The 21794-nt window shown below is 36.7% G+C and overlaps 1 protein-coding gene across 3 annotated transcripts in view; it reads left to right on the plus strand.

The window, feature by feature from the left end:
* The window catches only part of NUP98 (nucleoporin 98 and 96 precursor), a 90763-nt gene that overhangs the window by 52995 nt on the left and 15974 nt on the right, over window positions 1-21794 (plus strand). For all 3 annotated transcript variants that reach the window (XM_043905809.1, XM_043905811.1, XM_043905810.1), the window contains exons 15-24: window positions 80-196; window positions 1216-1514; window positions 3941-4054; window positions 4973-5111; window positions 11303-11480; window positions 12244-12408; window positions 17332-17514; window positions 18220-18376; window positions 20232-20661; window positions 21264-21493. In XM_043905809.1, the coding sequence (XP_043761744.1) occupies window positions 80-196; window positions 1216-1514; window positions 3941-4054; window positions 4973-5111; window positions 11303-11480; window positions 12244-12408; window positions 17332-17514; window positions 18220-18376; window positions 20232-20661; window positions 21264-21493 (2012 nt within the window). The remainder of the gene's footprint in view (window positions 1-79; window positions 197-1215; window positions 1515-3940; window positions 4055-4972; window positions 5112-11302; window positions 11481-12243; window positions 12409-17331; window positions 17515-18219; window positions 18377-20231; window positions 20662-21263; window positions 21494-21794) is intronic.

A 21794-nucleotide genomic window follows, 5' to 3' on the forward strand; every position in this document is an offset into this window, starting at 1 on the left:
CTTGAGGTTTTAAGATAGTCTTTAGTGTAATTTTGTGTGCCTGAGTTCTTTTTTTTTCTTTTGATCTCTGTTTTTATAGGAAGAGCATTAAGAAGTTGGTTTTGAAAAACCTTAACAATAGCAGTCTATTCTCTCCTGTTAATCGTGAGTCAGAAGATCTAGCTTCACCATCTGATTATCCAGAAAATGGAGAGAGGTAACTGAATGCTCTTTTAGGTTATTTCTGGTCGAGAGCCTTGTTTTCATTTAGAAGAGATTCTGAGCTTAGTATTTATTCATTCAAGAAATTTTACGAAGTTGGAAATACAACGGCATATGAGCACTTAGAAGTTATGTTATATTTACCTCGAGTACTATAGACACTAAAATTATTTTTTTCCTGATTCAGTTCTGCAAAACCTTTTTGGTATCCATGTATGTCGTTTTGGACAGGGTTAACATGCATGTGACTCCCCTTACCCCTCTTAAAATAAATTTTGTTTGTGATAGTTATTATAGTGATTATGCATGAAATGATATTCTGTAACCATTTACTATCAACATGGCTATCAACATGATAAGGCTAACCTGCCTCTTTTTAAGTGACTCTGTAACCATTATTATGAATGTAAGATAATTCAGTCAGTTCTCTTTTAATGGTTATTTAGATTATTTTGGTGTTCCTGTATTCAAAATAGTGCTTCAGTGAAAAATCTTTGTATATATGTCTTTGCACTCCTGTTTTTTCGTCTTTGGATAAAATTTTGGTTTGATTTTTCAATAATGAAGCATTTTTTAATACTCTATTGATTATAATATTAAAATTTTTTCAGTTTTATATTATGAAATTCACTACTGATTATTTGACCCCCATATAGTAGATACTCCCTCCCTTCGTTAAGCTAAAAATTGTGACACTCAGATTCATTCATTCATTATAATAGATCAGTTAAAGTCATGGAATCTACATTCAGTCTTCATGAGTTACAGTGCTAACTCTAGCGCTTATAGTTTTGTGACCTTGACAAGTTATTTTTCTGTGTCTGAGTTTTTTGTAAAATACAGAGAATGATAGCAGCCTATTTTATAGGATTACTGTAAGTATTAAGTGAATTTTTAATACATGGAGTTACATAGAACAGTGTCAGATACTTAATGAAGGCCTAGTAATGATTGATTGTTGCTGTTTCACTGCAGGGGGCTAAAATAGTATTTGTTTACTTTTCCCCTTTTCAGATTCAGTTTTCTGAGCAAACCAGTGGATGAGAATCATCAGCAGGATGGAGAAGATGATTCTCTTGTGTCACGTTTTTATACTAACCCTATTGCCAAACCCATTCCTCAAACCCCAGAAAGTGCTGGAAATAAACATAACAGCAGCAACAGTGTAGATGATACCATCGTTGCATTAAACATGCGTGCTGCCTTGCGAAATGGACTGGAAGGAAGCAGTGAAGAGACCTCTTTTCATGAGGAGTCACTGCAGGATGACCGAGAAGAAATCGAAAATAATACTTACCATATACATCCGGCAGGTCAGATTCAGATCCCTTACCAGTCATTTGAGACCTCTTATTGATCACATATTTTCATCATAATAGAAGTTAGCTATCTGAACTTCTAAATATTTTTTATTGCATTTTTATGAAAGTTGACATTTGAACATTTGTCACTAATGCTATGGTTGATTTGGAATTCACATCGTTTTGTACCTTTGGAGTAGTCAGAATTCATTTCGTTAATTATCCTGTTATATTTTAAATACCCCAAGTTTTGTAGCGAGAGGGACTATCCTTATAACTTTTTTTAGCTTCATAAATTCACATAGATTGCCTATTCATTTTTTTAATTAAAATTATAGCAGTAATTACTTATATGATTTTTGAGATTTGAATTAAAGTATACAGACCATAATGGTAGAATAGAGTAGGCATTCAAATGTTAATGGTTGTTTGGTTATTATCACTTTAGTTCTGTGTTTTTCTTTTTTGTCCCCAACAATGAACTGACTAGTTTATGCCAACTAACCTGTGACATAGCATAAACTGCAAGATTGAAGTATCTTGATGGGATGCTTAAAGTTTGTCTTTTTTTCTCTGCTGACTTATCTCATTTGGGTTTTGACAATATCATTACATTTCCCCTTCCCCTTTTAGCTGAGATACAGTTTACATATAGTGAAGTATATAGGTCTTAAGTGTTCATTTCAATAAATTTAGACATATATATACACATATATATATATATGTATGTATACTCATATATACAAACACATATACTCAAGAGAGAATATTTCTTTAACCCTGGAAAGTTCCTTTGTGTTCCCATCTCCAGAAATCAACCATAGTCTGGTTTCTGTCACATAGATTAGTTCTTCCTAGTTTGTTTGTTTTTTTTAATTTATGTTTTGGCCAGGACACGTGACTTGTAGGATCTTAGTTCCCCAAGCAGGGATCTAACCCTGCCCTCAGCAGTGACAGCACAGAGTCCTAACCACTGGAATGCCAGGGAATTCCCTTTCCTGTTCTTTTTTTTTTTTTTTTTAATATATTTTTTAAAACATTTAACAATTTTAATTATTGACTTATCTTTGGCTGCACTGGGTCTGCTTGTTGCACACGGGCCTTCTGTAGTTGCAGCAAGCTGGGGATACTCTTCAGTTGTGGCTGCACAGGCTTCTCATTGTGGTGCTTCTCTTGTTGGAGCGCATAGGCTCTAAGGCATGCTGGCTTCAGTAGTTGTGGCACACAGTAGCTGTGGTGCATAGGCTTAGTTACCCTGAAGCATGTGGGATCTTCCCAGACCAGGGATCAAACCTGTGTCCCCTGCATTGGCAGGTGTATTTTCTTATGAGATTTTATCCATGATGTATATTTATCAGCATTTGGTTCTTTTTTACTACCATGTAGCATTGCATTATATAAATGTGACAAATTTAGTTTCTCCATGCTCTTAGTGAACTTTTGAGGTTATTTTGCAGTATATATTAATGTGTCTATAAACTTCTATGTCTAATTATCTTATTGCCTTCGTATATATCTTCTGGTCACATGGTACACTAAGGAAACAACTTTATTCTTTAACATTAAGAGTCCTGTGTTATCTGTGTTTGTATTTAGACAGCTACATGAGTTCATTATGATACTACATCTTAAATACTCAGTTACGATTTTTTTAAATTGTTTCTAGTTTTTTCACTGACCTTCTTTGTTGCCTCCCAATTTAGAATTCCAGTCTCAAGAACACTCTAACAACCCCCTAAAACTTAAGCATATTGAGTGGGCATTGCTGGAGACTAATTTAATCTTATATGGGCCTTAAACTCTTGTATGGACCTTTCTCAGAAAGCAAGTTAGCCTGATCTCTGCCTGTTAATGGAACAGGAGTGGTTAGAGCAAGCATACTCATGTTGTATTTTCTTCGATTTCTTCTGCTATCTACTTAGTTAGTACTTTTTAAAATAACATTAATGTATGGAAAAAAAAATAAAATAACATTAATGTAGACCTTTAAGTTTCCAGTTGTTCGCATGACTTTCTCATGCAGGATTTTTCGTCTTGATTTCCATGAGTTTTAAAAACGTGTAGTATACTGTCATATGTATGTTCTCCAAACTTACTTAACCGTGTGAGTAAGTTTTTTAAAATCCTTGGTTTTTTTTAAATACTTGGTTTCTCTTAGGAATGGTGTTTCTTAAAAAATCAGCTAGGGAGAGGGGGAGTGGTAGAAATCAGCTGGGCTTAGGGGTGAGTAGAAAAAAAGACCAGTTTGGAAAAATGCTTTATTTCTATATATTTTCTTTTTATATAGTAATTTATTTACTGATTCGATCAGGTAATTTTTTAAATTATCCACTCTAAAAGTATTTTTACAATGAAAAAGTGAAATGAATATTGCTGAAAATTCCTCTAACTGATGTCAGTCACAACCAGTACTTTATTTTTGGTTTCTTTTGTCGTAGGCATCATTCTCACTAAGGTTGGCTACTATACTATTCCATCCATGGATGACCTTGCTAAAATTACCAATGAAAAAGGAGAGTGCATTGTCTCTGACTTCACTATTGGTCGTAAAGGTGAGTCTAAATTTAGGAGTTAGTGGAGTATAAGCCAGAAATCTGCACCTTGTCTTTGTAATTAAGTGAAGGAAGTGCTTGGTAGCTAAATTTGTTTTTTACCTACATTTGGACTACCTTGGCCTGAATGGACACTTTGATTAACAAGTAACAAAAAGACTAAAACTTTTTAATATTCTTTAGCAATTATTTGGCTCATTGCAATTTTCTACAATTAAAATACTGTAAATAGCAAATACTAAGTGAGAAAATTTATGAGATGGGTAATAATTAGGTTGTTTCATATTATTATGTTATTACAGATAAAATTTTCTTGGGGAAAAAAATCTCATCTTGCTATATTGTATTAAAAGAAGAGCTCAAGTATTTTAATTCATACTATAGGCTGGGTGCCAAGGGTTGCTTATATAGGAGCCATACAGATACTTAGGGCTTCCCAGGTGGTACTAGTGGTAAAGAACCTGTCCCCCAATGCAGGAGTTCTCAGAGAGGCGGGTTTGATCCCTGGGTTGGGAAGATTCCCTGGAGGGGAGGACATGGCAACCCACTTCAGTATTCTTACCTGGATAATCCCATGGACAGAGTAGCCTGACAGGCAACCATAGGGTTGCACAGAGTCAGACACACTAAAGCAACTTAACATGCATGTTAAGTATCTGGGAAGATACTTGGGGAGAGATTTTAAAAGGCTTCTTTGAGGATAACACAAGTACTGTACAAATGTATATATTAAGCCAGGTAACAATGTATTTGATGTCACCTTCTAATATTAAAGATGAAATAACTCATTCAAGGAATTACTGGGTTATTTAAAATATAGATTAATGTTTAAAGCTGCTTGCTCCTTCACTGGAAGTATAAAGTGGGTATTTGCCTTCTATATAGGACGAGTTTCTAACTCTTTGCTCTGATTTATAGGTTATGGTTCGATCTATTTTGAAGGAGATGTGAATTTGACAAATCTAAATTTAGATGACATTGTACATATCCGAAGGAAAGAAGTGATTGTCTACTTAGATGATAACCAAAAACCACCTGTGGGTGAAGGACTAAATAGGTATGAGTTTATTTACATATTTAACAACTAATCAGGTAAATCACAATCTTTTTCTGTTAACACAGGTATATTCGTATTATATACATTTTCCTGCAACTTGTCTCTTAGACTTAACTATGTGATTATTGTATGTGATTATTATTTCTGTGCTTTCACTTAAAAATATAAGTGATATGGGACATTCCTGGTGGTCCAGAGGTTAAGAATCTGCAAACTAATGCAGGGGACACAGGTTCGATCCCTGGTCCGGAAACTAAGATCCCTCATGGTGCTTGGCAACTAAGCCCATGCCCTAGAGCCCACGAGCCACAATTACTAAAGCCCGTGCATCCAGAGCTCATACTCCACAACAAGAGAAGGGACCACAATGAGAGGCCAGCACACTGCAACTAGAGAGTAGCTCCCACTCGCCGCAGCTAGAGAAAGCCTGTGTGCAGCAACAGAGACCCAGCGAAGCCAAAACAATAAAAAGTATAAGTGATAAAGAAGTGCTACATTTGTACTTTTTTGACTCCTTTCCATAATATTATCAGATCCAATTGTTTCCAAAACCTTTTGGAAAACACTTTTTAGTAGTATTTTTGTTCTTTTTTTAATTATTTTATTTTTGGTTGCACTGGGTCTTCGTTGCTGCGTGCAGGCTTTCTTTTCTTATAGTGATTGGGGGCTACTCTTCACAGCGGTGCATCGACTTCTTATTGCGGTGGTTTCTGTGTTGCAGAACACAGGCTGTAGGCGCAGTTGTGGCACATGGGCTCAGTAGTTGTGGCTTGTGAGCCCTAGAGCACACAGGCTTCAGTAATTGTGGCATGTGGGCTCAGTAGTTGTGGCGTGAGGACTCTAGTTGCTCCATGGCATGTGGAATCTTCTTGGACCAAGGATCGAACTCTTGTCCTCTGCATTGGCAGGTGGATTCTTTTCCACTGTGCCACCAGGAAAGTCCCGTAATAGTATTTTCTTTTTCCCCTTTTTTCTGTATCTTTAGTGTGAGATACTAATTCCTAATGCAGGCCAGGTCAAAGAGCCATAGTTAAAATCCTTTATGTTCACAACCCACTGATACTGAACCAGGAAGAAATAGAAGATGTGAAGAACCATGAAACTAATAAGGAAATTGAAGTAGTAATCAGTATCCCCTGCTCCTACAGCTCCACCAAAGCCCTGGACCAGATGGCTCACTGGTGAAGTTTACCAAACATTTAAAGAGAAATTTATACCAGTTCTCCTCAACCTCTTCCCCAAAATAGAGGAGGGAGCATTTCTAACTAATTCTGTGAGGGAAACATTTCCCTGAGTCCAAAGCTAAATAAAGGTGCTGTAAGAAAAGAAGACTACAGACCAATATGTTTAATATATATTAATGTAAATACCCTCAACAAAATAACTATCAAACAGAATTGAGTGGTGCATCAACTGGATTACACACCGTGACCAAATAGGATTTGTGTCTGAAATGTACAGATGGCTTAACATATAAAAATTGATGAATGTAATGCATCACATTGACAGGACAAAAGAAAAAAAACACATGATCATCACTGTTGATGCAGAAAAAGCACTAGACAAAATTTAACACTGTTCATGATAGAAAATAGAGTTAGAAGGAAACTACTAAACGTAATAAAAGCCATGTTAGAAAAACTCATAGTGGACATCATTTGTTGTTGTTCAGTCGCTAAGTCATGTCCTACTCTTTGCGACCTCATGAACTGTAGCACGTCAGGCTTCCCTGTCCTTCACATTGAGTCGGGTGATGCCATCCAACCTTCTCATCCTGTCGCTTCTTCCTTCTCCTGCCTTCAGTTTTTCCCAGCATCAGGTTATTTTTCCAATGAGTCCACTCTTCACATCAGGTGGCCAAAGTATTGGAGCTTCAGTCCTTCCAATGAATATTCAGGGTTGATTTCCTTTAGTATTGACTAGTTTGATTTCCTTGCTGTCCAAGGGTCTCAAGAGACTTCTCCAGCACCACAATTCAAAAGCATCAATTCTTCAGTGCTCAGCCTTCTTTAGGTCCAACTCTCACATCCGTACATGATGACTCCTGGAAAAACCATAGCTTTGACTATATGGACCTTTGTCAGCAAAGTGATGGCTTTGCTTTTTAATATGCTGCCTAGGTTTGTCATAGGTTTTTTCCAAGGAGCAAGTGTCTTTTAATTTTGTGGCTGCAGTCACCGTCCACAGTGTCTTTGGAGCCCAACAAAATAAAATCTGCCACTGTTTCCACTTTTTCCCCGTCTATTTGCCATGAAGTGCTGGGACCGGTTTTAAGCCAGCATTTTCACTCTTTTTCACCTTCATCAAGAGCTCTTTAGTTCCTCTTTGTTTTCTGCCATTAGAGTGGTATCATCTGTATATCAGAGGTTGTCGATATTTCTCCCAGCAGTCTTGAGTCCAGCGTGAAATTCGTCTAGCCGAGCATTTCACATGATGTACTTACTCTACATGTAAGTTAAATAAGTAGGGTGACAGTATACAGCCTTGACATGCTCTTTTCCCAAGTTTGAACCAATCTGTTAGTCCCTGTCCAGCTCCAACTGTTGTTTCTTGACCTGCATATAGGTTTCTCAGGTGGCAGATAAGGTGGTCTGGTATTCCCATCTCTTAAGAATTTTCCAGTTTATAGTGATCCACACAGTCAAAGGCTTTAGCATAGTCAATGATGCAGAAGTAGATGTTTTTCTGGAACTCTCTTGCTTTTTCAGTGATCCAGTGGATGTTGGCAATTTGATCGCTGATTCCTCTGCCTTTTCGAAATCCTGCTTGTACATCTGAAAGTTCTCAGATCACATGCTGCTGAAGCCTAGCTTGAAGAATTTTGAGCATAACCTTGTTAGCATGTGAAATGAGCACAATTGTATGGTAGTATGAACATTCTTTGGCATTGCCTTTCTTTGTGATTCGAATAAAACTGATCTTCTTCCAGTCCTGGGCCACTGCTGAATTTTCCAAATTTGCTGACATATTGAGTGTAGCACTTTAACAGCATCATCTTTTAGAATTTTAAAAGCTCAGCTAGAATTCCATCACCTCCACTAGCTTTGTTCGTAGTAATGCTTCCTGAGGCCCACTTGACTTCACACTCTAGGATGTCTGGCTCTAGGTTAATGACTCTACCATCTTAGTTATCTGAATCACTAAGATCTTTTTTGTAGAGTTCTCTTTGTATTCTTGCCACCTCTTCTTAATCTCTTCTGTTCTTTTAGGTCCTTGCCGTTTCTGTCTTTTATTGTGCTCATCCTTGCATGAAATGTTCCCTTGGTATCTCTAATTTTCTTGGAGAGATCTCTAGTCTTTACCATTCTATTGTTTTCCTCTGTTTCTTTGCATTGTTCATTGAAGAAGTCCTCATCTCATCGCTATTCTCTGGAACTCTGCATTCAGTTGGGTATATCTTTCCCTTTCTTCTTTGCCTTTTGTTTCTCTTCTTTCCTCAGTGAACATCATAAAAAGAAAAGGAAGTGTTAGTCACTCAGTTGTGTCCAGCCCATGGGTTGTAGCCCACCAGGCTTCTCTGTCCATGGGATTCTCCAGGCAAGAATACTGAAGTGGATTGCCATTGCCTTCTCCAGGGGATCTTCTGTAGTTAAAGACTGAGAGCTTTTCTTATAAGATCAGGAATAAGACAGTAATGTTTGCTTTTGCCACCAGCATTCAACATAATACTGTAAGTCTTAACCAAAGCAGTTAAACAAGATAAAGATTAAAGATATTCAAATTGGAAAGAAAGATGTTATGTTCTCTCCCTTTACAGATGATGTGATCTTATATGTAGAAAGCCTAAAAATTCCACACAAAAAAGCTTACAGCTAATGAACAAATTTAGCAAGGTAGCAAGATGCAAAATCAACACAGTAAAATCAGTTGAGTTTCTGTACACTGACAATCTGAAAAGGTAGTTATGAAAACATTTTTGTTTATAATGGCATCAAAAAGAATACTTTAGGAATAAACTTAACCAAAGAGGCAAAAAACTTATACACTGAAAACTACAAAATGTTGTTAAGAGAAATTAAAGAAGGCAAATAAATGAAAAGATATCCCATGTTCATGGATTGGAGGACCTAAAATTGTTAAGATATCCATGCTACCCAAAGCAGCCTACTGACTTAATGCAATCCGTGTCAACATCCAAGCTTCATCTTTTGCAGAAATAGGAAAAATGATCCAAAATGTAAAGAATCTCAAGGGTACCATGAGCAGTCAAATTAACCTTAAAAAACAACAAAGCTGGAGGAATTGGACTTTCTGACTTGAAAACAAAGGTACAGTAACTGAAACTGTTACTGGCATAAAGACAAATGTATATGGAACAGAACAGGCAGCCCACACAGGAGACCTCACGTAAATGGTTAAATGTTGACAGAGTTATCAAGACCATGCAGTGGGGAAAGAACAGTTTCTTCAACAAATGGTTTTGGGAAAACTGGATATCCGTAACAGAAGAATGAAGTTGGACCCTTACCTTAATGCCATAAAGAAAAATCAATTCAAAACTGATCAACGATCTAAAACATAAGACTTAAAACTATAAAAAAAACTGGTATAATATGTTTCACACCATATTTGACAAGAATTTCCTGGGTATGATTCTAAATGCATAGGCAGCAAATAGTGAAAATAGACTACATCAGAATTTTTAGGGCTTTCCTGGTGGCTCAGATGGTAAAGCGTCTGCCTACAATGCAGGAGACGCAGGTTTGATCTCTGGGTTGGGAAGATCCTTTGGAGAAGGAAATGGCAACCCACTCCAGTACTCTTGCCTGGATAATCCTGTGGATGGAGGAGCGTGGTAGGCTATTGTCCATGGGGTCACAAAGAGTTGGACACAACTGAGCAACTTCACTTTCACTTTCACATCAAAATTTAAAACTTCTGTACGTCGAAGAACCCAGTCAACAAAATGAAGAGTCAGCAAATTGTGTCTCTAGTGTAAAGGGTTAATATCCAGAGTATGAGCGGTAAAGGGTTAATATCCAGAGTATGAAGAACTATCGCTCAACCATTTAAAAAAAAAAAAAAATGTTCAGAGAACTTGAATACACAATATAACAGACAGATGGCCAACAAGCACATGAAAAGATGCTCAACCCATTAGGAGGTTAATTTAAAAGAAAAATAACATTTTTGCAGGAGTATGGAAAACTGGAACCTTTGTGTATTTTGGTGAGACTGTTGTGCAGCTGTTGTGAAAGAGTATATGGCTCCTCAAAAATTAGGAGTGACCCAGCATTTCCACTTCTGGGTATATATCCAAAAGAATTGAAAACAGAGTCTTGAAAAATGTACATACCCATATTCATAGCAGCACTATTCATAATAGTCAAGAGATAGAAGAAACCCAAGTGTACATGAATAAACAAAATGTATATACACACCATGGAATATTACTTAGTCTTAAAAAGGAAGGAAACTTTCACATGCTGCAGAATGGATGAACCTTCAGGACATGATGCTCAGTGATTTAAGCCAGCTGCAGAAAGAAAAATACTGAGAGTCACATGATTTGAGGCATCTAGAGTGTCAAATTCATAGGAGCAGTAGAATAGTGATAACTTTTATTATACCTTCTTACCTCAATAGAAAATAATGTTAAAGAAAACTCACCTGTTTTTATGTGGTAATCACTGTACTAGATGCAAGGCATACTGAATGAATAAGGGCACAGTCCTTAATCTCAGATGTTGCTATTAGAAGGAATACATTACCATTATTATTATCAATTCACACTCATTATTTAATGGTTAATGTTAATACTGTGATGCTCCTGATACCTCATTCTGCAAGCTTTTGTCATTAGTGGTAGTTGCTGCTATTATTCCTGTTGTTTTTACAAAGTACAGTAGTAGTATAAGACCTTCACTAAGATTTAGGTCTTTGGACTAGACTTGGTCAAGGATGCATGGCTTAAAAGTTATTAAAATCAGATTGTAAATAATTGATGTGCCATGGTAGTTTGAAATAAGTGGAGTTTGATGCTCTTGAACCAGATCTTTAGCTAGTTGATATGGGGGTAATTCCTTACTCTTAAGGCTAACTACCTTTGGAGCCAAGACTCAGGTTTATGAAACATCTGCAGAATAATTCCAAAGTAACACAGGTACCTTTTTTGCTGTATATATAGATGTTACTTAGCTTTCTGGTCATAAATATGAAACATTTACGTTTTATTTGATTGTACATTACAGAAAGGCTGAAGTTACGTTGGATGGAGTTTGGCCAACAGATAAAACATCTCGCTGTTTAATAAAGAGCCCAGATCGACTTGCTGATATCAACTACGAGGGAAGATTGGAAGCAGTTTCAAGGAAACAGGGAGCTCAGTTCAAAGAGTACCGTCCTGAAACGGGTTCTTGGGTGTTTAAGGTATAGTTGCTTAACCTTGTTCTCGTAAACTGTAGTTAGAAATTATAAATGGTGTATAGTATATAAGTTACATAGTTCTGATTAAACTGTAGCTATGAACTGTGTTAGAAGAGATCTTTTCTTAAATTGTTTTTACAGATTAGGAAAAAGATGTAAAGATTGATCTAAAGATACACCATAATTTACTTCAAATTACACATCTCATTAAACCCCAGAGCAGTATGGAGCTATTATAAACTTCATCCTATCTTATAACCACTTAGATACACTTCTTTGGTGTGGTTTTTCTAATTTGGGGATATCAGGCAAAATTTTTGTCTCTTGATAAATCAGTTTTCTCAAATAATTGTTCTTCTTTTAAAGATTTCTAGGGTGTAAAAGTTGACTTGCTCCATTCCTTGCTAGTTTAGTCCAGTGGATTCTTTCTCTTCTAGACCAGTTGGATTATTTAGCTTGTTGAAGGCCCTTGTGTAGGTCAAGAACAACTAGACAGTATATATATATGTAAAAATAGTAATGGCTCTTTTGGATATTTTTTTCTGCATTAATGTAAAGTTAATAATTATATGAGCAACTAGTACACCTACCAAACACCATCTAAATCTTAGAGAAACAATAAAATGTGGTTAGGTGACATTTTACTGTGCTTTAAATACTTTGATCTCCCTCTCCGTTATTATTTTTTTAAAGCAAATTCTGCAAGATTGCAGCCTTTCTGAATATATCAGTTTTGAAACTGATTTTGTTGGATTTTTCTCCTTAGGTCTCTCATTTTTCTAAGTATGGCCTTCAGGATTCTGATGAAGAGGAGGAGGAACGGCCTTCCAAAACTAGTACAAAGAAGTTGAAGACTGCCCCTTTACCTCCTGCAGGCCAGGCTACACCATTCCAGATGGCTGTTAATGGCAAACCAGCACCTCCACCCCAGGTAGAGACGGGACAATGAATTTGAATGGAGTCCATGATACAGAAGTTGAAAAAGCAAGTCATTCAGCTAGTACAAAGCTGTTCTATGATCCCTCGAACTTTGAAGAGTACAAATGTATTTGCAGTCACGTTAAGAGAAGTACAAGGGGGAGGGCATGAGGTGGTACTGGTATCTCGTGTTTACTTGAGAGATTTAAAGAATTCTCTTGCTGTTTGGATCATTCCTTCTACAGATTGTCATTCTTAAACACCTCCCTCTTTTCATTTGGACTTGCTGAATTTTGTGCTCAGTGATCAACTTAAGATAGTATTTTGCTTGTGTGGGTTAATGCAAAGTAAATCCTACTTTTGTTGACTACCTAATGTGCAGTTTAATTTTGTTACCTCCATGGTTTTTTAAAAGTTCAATTAGCTTTCTGCAAGGATTTTTAACTCCATTTTTCTCAAGTTGTTTGCTTATACTTCAGGTAATCTCTTAATATTTGTATTTTAACAATACATAATCTTTATGAAAATACATAAGCTTTACAATATAAGTGAATTACTTGGCTTGGGGAGAGTAGGGGCTGCATTATTTATTGTAATTACTTGTATCATACTCTTATGGTATTGTTAAGCCAGTATAAACCTTTGTCCTTGTAAGGAAAGGTTTGTAATTTAAATATCAGGTAGATTTTTTGCTGACTCATAAAAGTTTTACTTTCATTTGGATGTTGTTTATATTCAATCAAGTTATAACATTTTTTTTTCCTCTGCTGCCATATTCCTTCAAAGAAGAATTTGATACAAAATTTCTTTGTAAAGCATCCTCTACCTCTCATCTGCTAAAGCAGGACCTTTTGGAGTTTTCCACGCTATAATTCTTACGGCTGCTGAAATGTGCGATTTTTATGATTGATTAAATAATTCTTGGGAGGCAACTTTCTTGAGAGTTTTGTGTACATATGTTCATGTTTGCGTGTTTGGGGGAGGATATGATATCAGTGGGAAATGGGAAATATGTTGACTTTTATGTTTATAATTATAGCATTTAGAATATCCCTCTATTTAGAATACATCTCTTCCGAACTAGAAAAATGGTGTAAATGAACTCGATTTTCCAGTTACCCACATTCATTTTGTCTGAATCATATGCTTTGTATAATCTCCCTTTCCAACATGGTTTTTTAATCTTACAGTGTATGTATTTCTTTGGATAAGAATCAGATACCTTTTTCTCCCAATAAAAGTAATATGTAAGGTCCTAAAGATACAGTTAAAAAAGAAGAACTTCATCTTGTGGACATATCAAATTTATACAGTGTTGGCCATCAGTGATTTTTAGGCTCGTTAACTTCCAGAATACAAATAGTAAATAACTATAAAATATTGTGATGGCACTGCAGTAGGTGAGAGTCTTAAAAACTGAGCACCAGAAAATTTCAGGAAAACAAGGTTCTAGGACTAAGGGAGGTGGTAAGGATCAAGATGGGCAAAGAGAATATCATGAATTAGGTATCTTTTTCAGATAATCTCATTTGATTGAGGAAGTAGATGGTCCTCCTTTTGGATGCGGAAGGGAGAAATGGGTAGACTTGTTTAGATATTTGGGCTAATGTGTTAGAGGAGAAACAGGGAACTCTGAAGAACTTTTTTGTCCCAATGCCTAGTGACCTGCATGATGTTAGGAGAAATGCCAGTGACTGCGCAGTTTTTAAGTTATAAGCAACAGAAGCTACATTTTACTTGGCATGAGGAAAATAACCTGAGCCATCTGAATAAACTGGAAACAGCAATCTTCTCATCCCAGCATCAAGATGACTGTCTTCACACTGTCACCCGGCTCCCTGAAGAGATTGATTTCTGTGATACTGTGTTCCTTCGGTCTGTTCTAGCTGTTTTTCTCAGCTGGGGCAAGGGTTGGGTGATTTCGTAAGGCATTAGGAAGATACCTAGTTTTGTTTAATGATTACATTTATCCTACTATTGTATAATATTCTCAATCCCCTCTTTGTAGTTCATTCTTAAACCCTGCTTTGTTCCTAAAAAAGCAGGTGAATCTAAGCAACCAGAAAACAGACCCTAAACATTAGACCACCAGAGAACTCCCCTTCTATTAAATTAGAGAAAAGGCAGAAAAACCTTAACCACAGATGGATTAGGGCAGTTGTAGAAACATTTGTTGGGTAGTTGGAGCATTTGTTCTAAAATGCTGATCTGAGATGCAGGGTTCAGCTGATTGCATAAGTACCTTGGAGAACTTCGATTCCATGTGTCTGGCATTGGGGCTCAGGCATATTTATATCTTAAATGCTTTCCTCCAGGTGATTGAGATATGTGCAGCCTGGTTTCAAAACTGCCAAAAGACTTCAGATCTTTAGCATAGAGGTAGAGAGAAATAGCTTTTTCCTCAGCCTTATACTGCAGTATAACTTGGGTTCAGTCCCGTCAAGGCACAGTAGTGGACTTGCTCAGGAACTTAGCATTGTTCACTCGATAAGCATATTCAAATAACTGTAAAAACTGTTTAAAGGGGAAAAAAAGGATTAGAATTTAGAAGAAAATACTGTTTTATCCTGTATTTACTTTAAAAAAAAGAAATGAAGTAGCAGCTGTCTAAATTTAGCCTGTTGAAGAGGGGAAGTTTCCAAAAACTTAAAAGGTTTCAGTCCTGAAACCTCACCTTCCATGTGTCTAAAGAGAGTCATTTTACAGATGCTGTCTATTTACTTGGTGTTTGTAATGGACCTCTCAGCTCCCCACCCCCACACCCTTCTTTCCTTATAAGTGTTTCCCGTGTCACCAGTTTGTCATCAGTCTGCTTTTCTTTCTAGGGCTGGCTCTGAAGAAGCACCTGATCTCCAAAGATTTCTCAGAAAATAACATCTTTGGGATAGTTTATTGCAATTACTTAGATATACTTAAAATTCACACATGAGGGTTCTAGGAGTTTACCAGGTCCTCATAGTTTTAATAGTAATTGACTTCCTCCATCCACTCATTAGATGATATTAGTTTTGAAGTCAGTGCATGAGGATGAAGCAAATAAAACCTTGATTGTATAGCATTCTTAAAGATAGTCTTGAGTCCTTCAGTCTCCAGACATTGATAAAATCATACCAGTTTGCTTCTAAAAGTGTTCTAAATGAGCATCTCTTTTTATTACTGTTAGTCCTTTGTTGAATAGTATAGTGAATTGAAACTCTCCTCCTCCTCCTCCCTTTCCTCTCATCTATACGTGCTCCTTATCCTTTCATAGTTACTAGCCTTTTCTCCTGTGTGGCAGGCACTGCATTAAATAACTAAATGTGGTGAATTTAACAATGTGGTTAGTGTTAGATACAGAAAATAGTAGGCTATATCTGCTTTCAAGCGTTTATAATCTGGTGGGACAAAAATATATACATGAAATTATAACATACATTGTATAAAATAGGTATAGACAAGGTATTATGGGAGCCCAACAGAAAAGAGTATCCTGACATTTTGACAGAGGATGGGGAGTCTTACAACTTTTCTTAAAAGTGAATTGGTTAAAAATGAACATACCAGGGGGGCATTGGAATGTTCTTCTAATTCCTGTAATTATAATGGGAGGATCACCACCAGGGCTTTTAAATTTTTTTTAGAATTTTAAAGCATCAAAGTAGCTTGCCTGTAGCCTCCCCTATAGGTTAGATATATATATCTATATCACTTTGTCTTTTAACCATTTAGCCTCCAGTTTTGTTAGAGCAGTCCTTAGGCTATGTCACTACATATCCAACACCTCAACATTTCTACACTTATAGATGGCAGTAGTCATTCTTTTAGTAAGGATATTTGTTAAAGGAATTCAGGGGAGTAATAGATAATATACCATTGAAAATAAAGTTTAAAAAGTTACACTAATGGTCATTTCTTGGTTCAAAGAAATCAGGAAACTTTTTTTAACCACCTATTGTATAATTGGATCCATTTGAAGTTTACTGTGAAACAGGCCACTCATGAAAGACAAACCAGAAATTGTGGAAGGTTAGTAATCTACAGATGATATATTATGTAAGAAAAATAGGTAGAACAACTTTTAGCTTTGAGAATGTTTCATAAATTAGCATAGCCATTTGTTAACATTTTACCGGATCATATGTGAGTTTAGGACATATTTAATGTGAATTTGCACTGAGCCAGTTTTACAGTATGTTTCAGCTTTATGAATGTTTACCTTTTCAAACCATAGACTGTTAATCATGACTATATCTTTAAAACTCCCTAATAATTGTAAATCTAACTCTTGACACATTTAAACATATTTAAACCTAAAAGAATTATTCCCAGATTAAAATTGTTCCTAGTAGTACTTTGTTTTTTCTTTTGGGAAACACATTTTTCATCTGATAAAATATTCCATGTGATACTGCACAAGTGGATCTAACCTTAGGATTCAGTCTCCCAAAATATAAATTCCAGGCCCAAAATTGTGTTTGTGATAACTAGAAATTGATTTCTAAATGCTTTTAAGAAAATGCAAAGGTACTAGAGACTTTGATATTTGTGTCTTTTATTCTCTCTTCCCCATGGCTTCTGGTTGCAAGGCACTGTGAGGTCATGGTAACTCTGTATAAATCAGAAAATTATAGTTGCTAACTAAATCAAGTAAGGCATAATCATAGTCTGAGGTTGACTATTTTTTCAGTATGGGTGCTGGCTTAGGTCCAGGCTCCAGACCATAATATTATGAAAGGGTAATTCTGTGAATCTTCATTTGGATCCCAAGTAATAATAGAGGAGTTTTGGGGAAATTGTTCTTCAATACTCTAGCAAATACATTATCTCACATTATTATAGAATGGGCAGAATCTAATGTTTTTATATCATATTTTGAATAAAGTAAATATGGTCTAGAAGCTCTATGTCTATCTGGTGTCATTTAATGCTGCTTCCCTGATCTTTCTGCTGTCTACAGAGCCAGAGCCCAGAGGTGGAGCAGTTAGGGAGGGTTGTGGAACTGGACAGTGACATGGTAGATATCACCCAGGAGCCAGTTTTGGATTCCATGTTAGAAGAGAGCGTGCCTGAGGATCAGGAACCCGTGTCCGCCTCAACACACATTGCATCTTCACTGGGAATTAATCCACATGTGTTACAGGTGAAGTCCTAACCCACCCTTATTATAAGAATCCAACTAGTATTCATCTTCCTTTCTTAATACCAGGCCTTTTCTTTCATTAGTCCCTTAAGGCCATTGAACGGTCACTGGAATGAGAAAAAAACAGGAATATGGCCCATGTTCAGGCATCATTTTGCCATTGGTGGAAGGAAGGCTATATTGAGATTCAGAAGACCTAGATTCTAGGCTCAGTTTCGTAACTATTACTGTGTGTCAGTCATTTAACATCTGTGAGCACTGATTTTTCTCTATAAAATATTAACTTCATTTACAGAGAGGTTTTGAGGCTCTGGAAAGTGCTCCACAGAAGTGTTTTTTTTTTTTTTTTTTAATTGTAGTTACAAGTTTCTTTAAGCTGTCTCAATTTCTCCTTGCCTGTGCCTTTTGTCATATTATGAATTTAGCCTTTGGCTTATATTTGACTTTAAAATAAATTCATTCAGCAAATATGTAAGCTGCTGCTGTGTGCCAGCCTCTGGTAAGACTGTATACAAAGCAGAGAAGTTTTATATAACTTCTGTCCTTCAGGCACATACAGTATAACAGTCAGTCACACAAATGTTGTACTAGCTCTGGACATGACCTGAGGCAGAGCTTTTTAATTGGTTGTTGTAAGCTACGTTTTTCTTTTATGGCCTTTGGATTTGGGGGAGCACATTCATTCTATAGATATTGCTTTTTTAGATCATGAAAGCATCATTGCTTGCTGATGATGAAGATGTAGATACGGTCCTGGATCACCGCATCACTCGCCTTCCTTCCAAAGCAGATACTTCTCAAGAAATATGTTCTCCCAGGCTCCCCATCTCGGCAACTCACTCATCAAAACCTCGTTCATTAGGTACTGTAAAAGATGTTCTTTTACAAGAAAGCTGTAAAGTCTCACTTTTCACATATCTTCTTCTAAGCTGAGTCAACTTCTGTAGCAAACAACTCCAAACTATAACCATTGGTGCAGATGCAAAAGTTGTATGGGGAAAAAAAGCATTTGTGTTTTGTTTAGGGGTTGGTTTTTATTTGCTTATGAGTGTGGCTTAGATACTAAGCTTAGTTCTCCTAATTTTTATCAGACCTTAGAAGAATCAACAAGTTGTTCTGTACTGTGCTCTTTGTGCAATTCTAACACTATCCTTATTGTTTTCTAGGGGCAAATGTTGCTTCCTACCATGTACAAAACTTTTTAGATTTATGCTTTCCCCTAAAATTTGCCAAATTTCCAGGAAAGCAATTTCCTGTTTTATTTTAAAGCTTTTCTTATCTCTTCTAGTGGACTTATAATTATGTGGGATTGGAGGTAGAGTATTTATCAATAAAAGAGTTAAGCAGGTATGATTTCAAAACATTTTGAAAGCCAGAAGAACTACCAGGAAGGGATTTGTTATGTTGCCTTAAAAACTGTTTATTTTTCAGTTCTTTTGAGTACCCTTATTAACTTTCCTTTAAAAAAATACTTTAATGACGCATCAGTTAAACATTTATAATCTTTTCCATAATGAACACTACATGAAAATCTCATACTTCAATCAACGATTCCTTGCTTTAGATAGGAAGTAGATAAAATTGAAAAACAGGCAAAAGTAACAAAAACTATCCTTCTGAAAGGCATATATGCAATTACAAGATATCTCAGTGGGTTTGGTTTCTTAATTCTAGCATTGATCATTGGAGTGGTAGGAATTTTGAGTTTTGATCTTACCAACTTTTTATATTGACTAAAAAGGAAACATTTGCATTTTGATAAGGGCATGAGCATTGGTGTCAGATTTACCTGGGTTTATCTGATGGCATATTGAAAAGCAGAAACATTACTTTGCCAACAAAGGTCCATCTAGTCAAGGCTATGGTTTTTCCAGTGGTCATGTATGGATGTGAGAGTTGGACTGTGAAGAAAGCTGAACACCGAAAAATTGATGCTTTTGAACTGTCGTGTTGGAGAAGACTCTTGAGAGTCCCTTGGACTGCAAGGAGATCCAACCAATCCATCCTAAAGGAGATCAGTCCTGGGTGTTCATTGGAAGGACTGATGCTGAAGCTGAAACTCCAGTACTTTGGCCACCTCATGTGAAGAGTTGACTCAATGGAAAAGACCCTGACGCTGGGAGGGATTGGGGGCAGGAGGAGAAAGGGACAACAAAGGATGAGATGGCTGGATGGCATCACCGACTCGATGGACATGAGTTTGAGTAAACTCCGGGAGTTGGTGATGGACAGGGAGGCCTGGTGTGCTGCGATTCATGGGGTCGCAAAGAGTCAGACACGACTGAGCGACTGAACTGAACTGATCTGTCAGTACTGCCACTTAGTAGCTTTGTGGATTTGGACAAGTCACTTAACTGAGCCCAGTTTTCTCATCTATAAAATGAGGACTGCAGTGTTCTTCATTTAAATTTATTGAAGGATGAAATGAAACAGTGTATACAAATGGATTATATAGAGAGTCTGCTTCAGATAAGTGTTAGATTTTTTAAATAGTAGCAATAGTGTTGTTATTGTTGTTGACATCATCATTAGAATTCCTGCCTTGATTTCCCATGTGAAAATTATTTCTGCAGTCTGATATAACCTGCTCCTAGTCATCTATATCTGATTTAATTATTGATAGTTTAATAAAACTAATTTCAGCCTTGCTGGTTGTTATTGTTTAAGAATCAATAGGCTGTATTTTCTAATAGTCTTTTTTTTCATCCTTATTTTAGTAAGTGGGTTACTACAATCAAAATTTACAAGTGGAACCTTTCTTTCACCAAGTGCCTCTTTACAAGAATGTCGTACTCCCAGAACATCATCGTTGATGAATATCCCATCCACATCCCCTTGGTCTGTCCCTCCACCCCTGACTTCTGTATTTACGGTGCCCAGCCCAGCCCCTGAATTTCAGTTGAAAACAGTGGGTACACGCAGACAACCAGGCCTAGTCCCTCTTGAAAAGTCTGTCACCTATGGAAAGGGGAAGCTCCTGATGGACATGGCCCTATTTATGGGACGATCATTTCGGGTTGGTTGGGGCCCCAACTGGACGCTTGCTAATAGTGGAGAACAGCTAAGTGGTTCTCTGGAACTGGAAAATCATCAGATTGCTGACTGTATGGAATACGGATTCCTGCCTAATCCAGTAGCTGTTAAATCGTGAGTCACATTTCCTTATGTTTTCTGAGAAAGGCAATGTGGTAGGTGAACAAAAGCTTTTCATCACCAGGAGACACAAGGTCAGGGCTCCACTTTGTGATTTTCTATATATATTCTTAGCACAGTTTTACTGACATAATTAAAAATTATGTAATACTTACCTAATGATAACTGTTAATAACTTAACATTAATAACTCCATTTGTATCATCGAGGTATGAGGAGTATATTGATTCTTACCTAATGGTTAAACTTAAGTTGGAAAAGATAACAGACCCAAAGCTAATTGCTGTAGCATTCCTTGAATTTTCATCCTTTTTATCACAGTCATTTTTCCATTTTCTCACTGAAGATATTTGTAATTTCTTCATATATAAGGTATATTCTCAATAAAGCACCTTCTCTGTATCTTTGACCTAATAAGGTAAATGTATAAACTGTGGATAATCCTTTTTAGTTTGATATTAGGAAACAGAATTTCTTTAAAATCACGGTAGAATGTTTGTATCCAATTTTGTAATTAGGTAAAAAGAAAGATTTTATTGTAGGAACATTCTGCCATCTGTCTTTATTTTCTGTCTTAATTGTTATTTGCCCTTATAGCCTAACTGAGTCTCCATTCAAAGTTCATTTGGAAAAACTTAGTTTGAGGCAAAAGAAGCTGGACAAAGACCTACAATTATACCAGACATCTCTGGAGCTTAAATTAAAACATAGCACCGTTCACGTGGATGAGCTGTGTCCTCTTATTGTCCCCAATCCGGGAGTTGCTGTCATTCATGACTATGCAGATTGGATTAAGGAAGCATCGGGAGATTTATTGGAACCACAAAGTGAGTATGGACTATGCGTCTAACCTTTCATGTTCCAGGAACAGGAGTAGCAGCATATGTTCCTAGCAGGATGTATTTCCTTATGCCAGTGTAGTGGGTGGATGCCTGAGCTTGGACTTAGTCTGTAGTTGAGTTGCGATGAACAGAATCTCACACAGGGAGAAATCCTATCGTTGTTTATCATCACTTTTACACCCCTGTTCAGAGGAACTGTAGCCAGTTCCTGTCATGAATTTATGAAATTAGATGTCTTACCCCACCCAGAGAACATAGAGTTCCTACCTAAGTCCTACTCATTCTT

The sequence above is a fragment of the Cervus elaphus genome, chromosome 1 (genome assembly GCF_910594005.1).
Source record: "Cervus elaphus chromosome 1, mCerEla1.1, whole genome shotgun sequence".
Lineage (NCBI taxonomy): Eukaryota > Metazoa > Chordata > Mammalia > Artiodactyla > Cervidae > Cervus > Cervus elaphus.